At 35.8% G+C, this 11387-nt stretch overlaps 1 protein-coding gene across 1 annotated transcript; it reads right to left on the reverse strand.

The window, feature by feature from the left end:
* On the reverse strand, positions 1-2201 carry LOC146955041 (remorin 4.2-like). The gene is made up of 2 exons (XM_085719661.1): positions 1543-2201; positions 1-479 (listed from the first exon to the last, which is right to left on the reverse strand). The coding sequence occupies exons 1-2, from the start codon at positions 2182-2184 to the stop codon at positions 288-290; spliced, it is 834 nt and encodes a 277-aa protein (XP_085575787.1). The 5' UTR covers positions 2185-2201; the 3' UTR covers positions 1-287.
* Between the last annotated feature and the right edge of the window lie 9186 nt (positions 2202-11387).

Consider the following 11387-nt stretch of genomic DNA (forward strand, 5'->3'; position numbering starts at 1 on the left):
TATATTAATGTACAAAACCCAAAAAAATAAAAATAAATAATACTAACAATCACAACCAAACAAATGATCATGTCTCCAAATTTTAACACACACACACACACTGTAATACATCACTCAAAAACACTCCAATTGGTTTCTATATAGTATTACATTTACACCTCCATATTTTACTACTGCACTCACTGCAAGCCCTCATTAACCCTTTAAGATAATAAATTAAAGAGGATAAGGGGCTCTCACATGGTCTAATTTGTCAACAAATGTGATTCAAATTAGATTGAAAAATCTTAAAAGAAGGATCTTTTGGAAGGAGCTCTTCCAACAGCTCTCATAAGGTTGGCAATCTCAAGAACCCTTGCAATTTTAGTTCCTCTTTTAGCCTCTGCAGATGCTCTCCTTTCTTGTGCTTTTCTATGAGCTTTTGCTACATCATTTTGCATTTTCTCCAATGCTTTTGCTCTTTTCTCCTCCAGCTTCCTCTGCACAAAAATGCATTAAACTTTTTGCTTCTTAAAGACAAAATGGACTTTGAAAAGGAAACCAGTATGAAAAATCTAAGCATTTATTAGACCAAATGATAAAGGAGCTTATTGATAAAGGCAGTGGATGCAGACCATATGACTCCTTTCACATATTATTTCATATTTTTAGAATTTGTGTTGGGTCGATGAATTTTCGATGTGCTCCGATATCGTCTTAAAATTTAGGTTAAACCTAACATAACTTTACAAAACGAGATTATAATGTGAGACACCTTCCACTTATAAACTACTCCCTCTATCTCACAATTATTGTATCTTTAGCATTTTTTCTTTTTCTCAAAATAATTGTCACTTTACAATATCAATGCAGCATTTATTATTTTTTTTCCATTATTATACCCTTATTTATTGAATTTCATTCAACGTAACTACTCCATTAACTACAATTAACGAGGGTATTTTAGTAAATGTTACTAATTTTATCATTAAAATCAACACAATTAATCATTTCCTTAATAATCGTGCACAAACCTTAAACGACTAATATTGTGAGACGGAGGGAGTAATTTTAAGGTCTTATCTCATAAAATGTGAAATTTTTAACAGTTATATATCGACCAAAAAAATATACTTTGGTTCATAAAAATAAAATACTTTGTTTGCAGTTGAATAATATTGATGTTTCAAATTAGCTTGGCACCTCCCTTACTCCCAAGCAAGAAAAAACAGAGAAGAAAAAGGAAGATCAAGAATAAGCACATGTCCTAATTCAGCTTTTGATATAACAAATAGGACTTGTGCTGTTTTGGCTAAAAGCAACATTTTTGTGAAGACCAAGAAGAAAACTAATCCTTTAATTAGTTGTTCAAAGATTGATTGAATAAATGATCAATTAATTTCAATAGATTTTTTTTTTTTTAATTCTTGTGAGTAATCATTGCAATCAACCACAATATCTCCAAAAAATTCTGACCAACATCATTAACCGACTAATGATATAACAACACTATAAAAAGTAAAAATTAACCACCAAATAACAAGGTATTCATGCAAAAAATACCTCAACTTTCTTCATCCATGAATTAGCTTTCTGAACCTGCTCATTCTCCCAACCATTGATAACAGCATCTTCTCTTTTAAACCTGTTATTAACCTTAGCAACCTTAGCGTTCTGCCATGCAGCTATCTTGGACTCAACCTCTTCTTTCTTCACCCTCTGAACTGACACTTCACTCTGATGACCATTGATGGTGCTTGAAGAAGATGATGATGATGGATGCAGCTCCAAAGGGTTGTTATCAGCCACAATTGCCAAAGGGTTAGTTTCTTCCATCAATTCATTTTCTCTAATCCTCAACAAGTTGTGAAAGCTTCTACTATTATTGTTGCTTTCTCTTTCATTGCTATTAGTATTACCAGTAGTACTAGTCATCATTGGACTTAAGTTGTTATGGTCAATACTTGAACCTGCTTGAACCAAAGCACTGAATTCTCTACTTATACTTGTGAAATTCTCACTGGAAGCAACTTCTGTATTAGCTATGGAAAATAGAGATGATTGGTGACTGTGTTGTGATTGTCTTGTTTGAGGGTGAGGTGGGGTTAAGGCATGAATATCTCTTATAATTTCTTCATCTTCTTGATCATAATCATCATTATGTTCTCTGACATGGCTTGTTGAAGCTCTTTGATCATTCAACATGACAGGGTTGTTGTTGTGGGATTTGAGAGTGTGTGTTGTGTTTTTATGTCTCTAGTGGAACAGAGAAAGTGAAGGTAAAGTGTAGAATGAGACCGAGTCAAGGGGCAAGAGAATGGTCAGGTGTTTTTTTTGTTTATTTAATAATGTATATGCATTTCTTTTTTTTTTTTGGTAGATAGAAGATAGTAAAGCAATCATAAATTCACACACACAAAGTAGAGGTACCGGAGTTCGAACCTCAATCATGACGTCCGGCCTAACAATTTTGACATTTTTGCCAGTTGAGTTAGGACTTATGAGACAATGTATATGCATTTCTATTTCTATGTTTTATGTTGTCAATGTAATTGGAGGGCCTGATTATAATTGATGTATTTGAATATGTAATGTGTTTGATGTTCTTCCCAAAACACTATCAAAACTATAGGCTAATAACAAGTAAAAACAATGGTGAACGCAAGCAATGCAGAATTACTAGGCTAACAGCAAAATAGAATGAAAGAACAACAACCCTAGAGTGTTTAGATTAGATTTAAAACTCTTAGGGAAAGTTTACCACCTATTGAATCCCACAATGCTCGAGGGATTAGTTTCCGCAATTACGCACGCGGAGGATACTCGGTTTAAAAAAAAAACATATCTAAGCCAAAGCCGTCCCTATTGTTTATTCAAACTACTACTCACATGATTAATTCTTTTTTTCAACATCATTTCGTTTATTTTATTAGCCACCTGTTCGGTTTTACTTGCACAATTTTATCAAGCTATGAAAATGCCCACGTCTCACGTAATCATAAACTAACCCTAAGATATTTTTCGAAGTAAACATCAAGTAAAAACTCATTGTCTAATGAAAAAGTGTCAAATCTGCAAAATAGACAAACATTTGAAGAAAAAAAAACAGAAAAGCACTTTGGTGTTGAAGTCTAGATGTACTGCACAAAAATATTGGACTTTTTGTTGTACAATAGTTTGTAGCTACGACTAGCAACTCTCGGTGGGGTTTAGCATGGGAAAGGAAAATTGTTTCCCACCATGGGAAAGTTTTTTTGGACAGTTGGATTAAAGAGGAACACTTATTTAATCATACCCATACCATATCGTTTTTACATTGTCTTCAACCTCATTAGATTGAATTTCACCGCTCACAGTAATAGAAACAACACAAAATCACAGTAGGTTTTTTTCCTCTCCCAATTGTTCTAAAATAAGACTTATTCAAACTAATTATTTACTTATTTATTAACATCCAATTTAAAAGAAAAACAAGCATGAAAATCAAAACTAATACTGCTTATTTTTCTTCAAATGAATAAGTAGATCGGGGTTCTTTGTAAAATAAGTAGATCAAGGAACCACTATCCCCGCCCTTTGCTCTCTTTCCTCCCTTGCCATCTCTGTCTCAAAAACAAGATCTGTTTGTAAAAAAAAAACTCAGATTTGAAAAACTTTCCTCAAACAACATTCGTCGGAGTGCCACGGCACACCACCATGGGAGAGTTTCCAGTCACTTCCGGTATGGTTGGGGAAGGCAAAGTGATGACGGATTTACATATAGAAATGATGATAATAATAATAATAATAATAATAATAATAATAATAATAATAATAATAATAATAATAATAATAATTGGTTTCTTGATTACAGAAATGATAAAAAAAATATGGTTTCTTGATTACATACAACTCGCGTAGGTGTGTTCGATTCATCTATGTTGCTGATAATTTTGTGGTGATGGTTTCTAAAGCACAACTCAATTGTCCAAATTTGAGTAGTGAATTTGTGTTCTTCTGTGTATTGAAAGATGAATAGTGCGCGGCGGCGGCGGCGGCGGCGGTGGTGGTGGGTGGTGAGTGCATGAGGGGGGGAAGGGAAGAGAGAATGATGATGGATGATATAGTGTGGACATATCATCATAAAATTTGTGTTCCTCTTTAATCTAACTGTCCAAAAAACCTTTCCCATGGTGGGAAACAATTTCCCTTTCCCATGCTAAACCTCACCCTCACATTAACATTCACTTCTTTATCAATTATAAGTTATAACTTATGAGTAACACATTTTAAAAATAGATCTCACGTAAAATAGTGAAACATATAAATTTCATTTAATAAGAGAGTTAGAGAATTTGTACCAAAAAAAAAAAAAAAGAGAGTTAGAGAATGAATGTTAGACTAAGTGTTTAAAAGAGAATGTTCTAACAAGGGGATCAAGATCACCTTTAGATCAAATAGTCTGTATAAAAATATAGTCATTTAAAATAATCCTTTAAATGTCTATAAAAGATAAAGAGAAATGATATTTGTACAACCAATTTTAAACAACTTTTCTGATAAAGAGTATGAGAAAAAAAGTAATCTCAAAAATTGTTTAAAAAAAGCTATTCCAACATGAGTTAACTTATATAGGTTATACTTCAGCTTACCAAATATGAATTAACTCATGCGAGAGTATTTCAGTCAATTTATATGCGAGTGAAAGTTTTTTGTTGGAAGAAGAGCAATTTTCATAAACAAATTGTACTACAAACAAAAGAGCATATAAAGGCTTATCTTTGCAGGCCGACGTAGTTTAGATTTAGTACTTTTTTACGAAAGTGTAAAGACATCCTTGAACTCGAAATGGTTTGTGACTTTTATAACCTTGTGGATGCAACGCGTTTTATTTGTCGTATTGATCTACAATTTAGCTTTACTAATTAAATTAATATGTCCAACAATATGTCTTTTTAATTAAAACACTATATTAGACAAAAAAGATAAAGGTCCAATTGAGCCCTAGTCATTCATATAAAAAGTATCGAGGAAAAGGAGAGGATATCTATAGGAGAATTGCTTTTCACACATGAAAAATACGTTTTTGTCTTCGGTGGTAGTTAACTACCGCTGGCTTCAGCTGCAGTTAACTGCGGTTGGTTTTGCTGCACTTAAGTGCAGTTTCTGGCAGAGAATCAATTGTGATTTTATGTGTTTCAGCCGAAAATTCAAAATAAATCGAAGCTTATTCAGAATGCTACGAAACTTTACAAATCCTTTATATGTATTTTTTATAGAAGTGTCTGCAAAAAAACCAGCTCAAAATTCGATTTCTAGGTCGATGTTTTGATGTTTTTACTTCTTGAGTTTTAGACGCATTAAAAATTCATATTTAATCCGTCTGTTGTCTATTTTTTTTGTCCTTAAAATGTGTGCAAAAAATAATGAAAAAATTCAACCTCTTTGTAACTTTTCTGTACGCGCAGTTGAGAAAACATTTGCGATTTTATGCATTTCGGCAAAAAAATCAAAATAAATTGAGGCTTAGTTGAAATACTACGGAAATTTACAGATCCTCTATATGTATTTTTATAAAGGTTTCTGGAAAAAAAAAAAACAGCTCAAAACTCGTTTTTTAGGTTGATGTTTTGGTGTCTTAAGTTTTAGACGCGTTAAAAATTCATATTTAATCTGTTCTTCGTCGAAAAATTCAAATTTTTTGTGAGAGATGTTTTTATGTCCTAAACATGTGTGCAAACAATCGTGAAAAAATTCAACCTCTAGTTCACTTTTTCGGACTCGCACTTGGAAATAAATTGCGATTTTGCACGGTTTGGTCGAAAAATCAAAATAAATCGAGACTTAGTCGGAATGCTATGAAACTTTACAGACACTTTTATAAAAGTACATATAGAGGATTTCCAAAGTTTCATAGCATTCCAAATAAACCTCGATTTATTTTGATTTTTCGACTGAAACACGTAAAATCACAATTGATGATCTGCCAGGAACCAAACTTAAATGCAGCTAGAAAGACTAAAAGGTAGTTAACTACTGCTGAGGGAAAAAAATATTTTCCATGTTTTTAGGAAGTATTAGTGATTAGAAAAGCAATTTTCCTTCTATAGACACTTCACACGGGGTTAGAAATAACATGTCTAGCTAAAGAGTGGGCTAAGACATTTACTTTTTCTGTGTTTCTGACGCGTCATATTTTTTTCCTTCAAAATACCATTTATTCGGATTATATAATTTAAACTTTTATAGAGGAATTTTCGAATTATACAATCCAAAACATGTCGAAACCCATAAATGATTGTGTATTTGATGTTAAAGGTCTCTGCTTACCATCAAATGATCCCCATAAATGCTGCAAAACAATTGGGGATCATTGATGTAGTGAATCAGATATGGCAAGTGTACCAACTCGTTTACCAAGTAATAACGTGATAAGTAGAGTATCGTATCCACAGGGATTGTCGTTTTGTCTAACCAATTCGCGTTATTTATTTTTGTAAGTTTGACGATATAAAAGTAAGGGTTAGAAAGTCTTGCAATTTTTATTTGTTTGCAACAGAACAAGTTTACCTGTTTTTGGTTGCAGAAAAGTAAGCAGCGGTTAGGATTCTTCGAATCCCCCTTGTTTATATTGTTGGATATTAAATAACATATATGTCGCGTTTATTTTTCTTAGGTAGACTATACAAGTGATAAGGCCGTTGGACTTTCTAACCTAGTCAGTTGTCAAGCTGCACCTATTGATCGCACGGTGATCCTTTCGTGCGGTCTCTATACTATCTCGGTTGATCTAGGTATATCCTTCCAATGTCTAACTGCACCTGCTGATCGCACAGACATCCTTACGTGCGGGGTCTTGTTAATTCAAAGGTAAGTGAAACATAAACTTAAATTGGCATTCCAGTGTTTCCCAAGGCAATGAAGGCCAAGGTTCCCTTAGTTCAGCCCATCTATGAATCTTAGGACACTCATAACACACCCTCTCTACGCTCCTAGTAGTTCTACAAACGGGCAGCCCTATTCTACGTCTACCTTACTAAGAGTTTCAAGAGAATGGTTCGAAAAAGCCGTATTCCCTGGAGACGCTTGTTTCCCTAATTACTAACTAGTTAATTCCTAGGTTCGGTAGGGTACCACCCAGTCTTAATAGTTTCACCTACAAAGTACCTACGTCAATGGTCAACAATCTTTTTGATATCTTTGGCTAGTTAATAATCACTTACTTCCTCAATAGATAGTTACTAGTATAATGTTATAAATATCAAGATATAAGCAACAAGATAGTAGTAGCAATATTAGGCCCTGTCACAACCTAAGTATCTAATCTAGGGTAATACTACTTTGAAATGAATAACTAAATCAGGAACGTAATAGCGAAAAAAGAATTAATAAAATAAACGACATATTAAATTAAATAAAAATCCAACAAAAATAAACATAGATTCCTCTTAGAACTCTAATCTAAAAATAATTAGTTACACATGGTAACTAAAAAAAATTACTAAAGATAAAAACATACCCTAGAAAATCAAGAAGATAGAAACTCTCCCGAAGCTCCAAACTAGCCTTCCTCTTGAACTGCCACAGTTCTGAATGAGGAAGGGTAGTATTTATAGTGAGAGTTTCTACCTGGGTTAGGGCTAAAAGTGCGGGCTTTACCCAACACGGAAGTAGGAAAAGACAGTTGTGTTGGAACAAAATGTGTTTAACATTACCCTTTGAGCTTTGATCATAACAAGGTATTAAAAAATTGTCAATTGGATATGCTAATATTTGTTCAAGTGTGCAGGACCATAGACACAATTTTTAGTGTCTTTTTAAAGCATAGGTTCTGGAAGAACAAATGAGAGAAATGAAATAAACAAGAAGGAAGCTTGAAGCATCTGAAGAAAAGAGGTTCTGAAGACAAGTGCTCCTGAAGTGCTGATGTCATCAGAAGCACCTCATCAGAAGCAAGATCACCAGAAGCAGATTTCATCAGAAGTTCTGAAGATCATCAGAAGCTGAGAGAATTGATGCTTCAAAGGTTGTTTAAATTATTTAATACGTTCATCATTGCAGAAGACTAGAAAAGTGGAGCAACGGCTAATTCAAATGGATTTGAAGGCATTGGATGCTTATTCGTTGGAGAGAGTTGAAAAAGGACAATTGTATGAATTGTACAAGCACTACCTCCACTACTCTATTTTGTCTCTGCAACAAGACAAGAACAACATCTATGCCTGCACCAGTGTTCCTCCAGAGTTGGAATGGATTTGAAATCCTTCATAGGACAATAACCATATCAGGCAAAAGATCATTGGTGATTTGATCAAGTTTCAAACAACTCTTTTTTGATGTGTCGGCAATTCAACAATGTTTCTTTCACACCTCTATATATAAAGGAGTGAAGACTTAGAGAATGGCAAGACTCTTACAACAATTTACTTGTGCCAAAACTCTGCTGAAATTGTTCTGCATCAAAAGTTCACTTAGAATTTCTTAACCACTTTCATATCTTAGAAATTCTAGAGTCTTAAGAGTCTGTATCTGATTTGTATTGTGAACACTACTGATTGTATATCAAGTGTTCAACATCAATGACTGGTAGAGTCATAAAATTTTGGGAGGGTTGTGAGGATATTAGAAAAATTCTTGAGTTAACTGAAATAATGTTTACCTGCCGAAGGAGGAGGATGGGTTAGGTGTTCGGAGGTTGAGGAAATTTAATGTTGCTTTATTAGGGAATTGGTGCTGGCGTATGTTAGTGGACAAGGATGGGTTATGGTATCGAGTCTTAAAGTAAGAGGGCGGTTAAAGGAGGGGGGATAGTTCGGTGTGGTGGAGGATGATGTCCGGTATCTGGAGTGGTGTCAGATTCGGGGAGGGGAGTTGGTTTGAGGAGAATGTCTGTAGAGTGGTTGGTGGAGGGAGCAGCACCTATTTTTGGCTGGATAACTAGGTGGGGGTTGCACCTTTATGTGTGCGTTTTCCTCGCCTGTACGACTTGGCTGAAAATAAGGGGGTGATGGTGAGGGAGATGGCTAGGAGAGGGTGGACGAATGGAGGTGACGCATGGGAGCGGCAGAGGCGTCTCTTGGCGTGGGAAGAGGAGTCAGTTACGGAGTGTTCTTCCTTGCTGTGTAATTTTGTTTTGCAGGACCATGTTCTTGACAGGTGGCGGTGGGTTTCGGATCCTGTTAACGGTTACTCCGTTAAGGGGACTTATCAGTATCTCATGCTATCTGACACCTCTCTGGAGCGAGGAATTTTCGATACAGCATGGCTGAAGCAGGTTCCGTTGTTTGGAGGCTTCTACGCAACAGACTCCCTACCAAAGACAATCTCCTCCATAGGAGAGTTCTTCATCATGACGACATTTTTTTGCATTGGTGGCTGCGGGTGTACAGAAACAACAAGTCATCTTCTCTTCAGATGTGACATTTTTGGCAATGTTTGGCACGGGGTTTACCAGTGGCTTTGCATCTCATTCATCTCTCCAGACTCTGTTCGTGAGCATCTAATTCAGTTTGGTCACTTGATGGGGTTACCGCGATCTACGCAATCATTTTTCAAAGTGACCTGGCACGCATGCGTTTGGATAGTTTGGAAGGAAATAAACAATAGGATCTTCAAAAGCAAAGCACTAGATTTGGGTCAATTAGTAGACAAAGTAAAGTTTGTATCTTTTTCTTGGTTAAGGGCGAATAGGCTAACTTCAGCTTTCAGTTATAATGACTGGTGGCGACACCCTTTAATTTGTATGGGTGTTAGGGAGTAGTCTTTTTGTCATATTTCTGTTTTGTTGTGTTTCCGGTACAGATACCTTTCTTGTATTTTTTAAGGAGTGATTCTTTCTACACACCTTGTGCGAGATGAATTACTCGCGGTGTTTAATCTAATTCCATTTTGGCTTCTTCAAAAACAAAAAAAAATCAAAAAAAATCAATTAAAAGTAAAAGTTTTTTTTGAAGGAAAAAGTAAAAGTTAAATATCTGAAATAAAACTAAGAGATTATTTTTATCCTTTAAAAAAAGTAAAATTTTATTTTTATGTGAAAACTAGTGTATTTACCCGGCGTTGCCCGGGTTATACATATAATTAAGGATGTCGAAAATTTATGTATGGTATTTGCAAAAAAAATTCACCACGAACTCGTATGGGATGAATATCTTAATGGGTACACATGAATAAAATTATATAAATCATATTTTAAGTACTTGTAAATTAATAGATGCACATGCAGATGCAATTAAATAGATTTAGTATAAAAAATTGAAGATTGGATTTAGTAAAATTATTAACCACTTTCAAAAGTTCACTTAGAATTTCTTAACCACTTTCATAATCTTAGAAATGCTAGAGTCTTAAGAGTCTGTATCTGATTTGTATTGTGAACACTACTGATTGTATATCAAGTGTTCAACATCAATGACTGGCAGAGTCATAAAATTTTGGGGGGGTTGTGAGGATATTAGAAAAATTCTTTAACTGAAATAATGTTTACCTGCCGAAGGAGGAGGATGGGTTAGGTGTCCGGAGGTTGAGGAAATTTAATGTTGCTTTATTAGGGAATTGGTGTTGGCGTATGTTAGTGGACAAGGATGGGTTATGGTATCGAGTCTTAAAGTAAGAGGGCGGTTAAAGGAGGGGGGATAGTTCGGTGTGGTGGAGGATGATGTCCGGTATCTGGAGTGGTGTCAGATTCGGGGAGGGGAGTTGGTTTGAGGAGAATATCTGTATAGTGGTTGGTGGAGGGAGCAGCACCTATTTTTGGCTGGATAACTAGGTGGGGGTTGCACCTTTATGTGTGCGTTTTCCTCGCTTGTACGACTTGGCTGAAAATAAGGGGGTGATGGTGAGGGAGATGGCTAGGAGAGGGTGGACGAATGGAGGTGACGCATGGGAGCGGCAGAGGCGTCTCTTGGCGTGGGAAGAGGAGTCAGTTACGGAGTGTTCTTCCTTGCTGTGTAATTTTGTTTTGCAGGACCATGTTCTTGACAGGTGGCGGTGGGTTTCGGATCCTGTTAACGGTTACTCCGTTAAGGGGACTTATCAGTATCTCATGCTATCTGACACCTCTCTGGAGCGAGGACTTTTCGATACAGCATGGCTGAAGCAGGTTCCGCTGTTTGGAGGCTTCTACGCAACAGACTCCCTACCAAAGACAATCTCCTCCATAGGAGAGTTCTTCATCATGACGACATTTTTTTGCATTGGTGGCTGCGGGTGTACAGAAACAACAAGTCATCTTCTCTTCAGATGTGACATTTTTGGCAATGTTTGGCACGGGGTTTACCAGTGGCTTTGCATCTCATTCATCTCTCCAGACTCTGTTCGTGAGCATCTAATTCAGTTTGGTCACTTGATGGGGTTACCGCGATCTACGCAATCATTTTTCAAAGTGACCTGGCACGCATGCGTTTGGATAGTTTGGAAGGAAAGAAACA

This window comes from Medicago sativa, chromosome 1 (assembly GCF_051527215.1).
Source record: "Medicago sativa cultivar Bolivia chromosome 1, Bolivia_mono, whole genome shotgun sequence".
In the NCBI taxonomy this organism is placed as follows: Eukaryota; Viridiplantae; Streptophyta; class Magnoliopsida; order Fabales; family Fabaceae; genus Medicago; species Medicago sativa.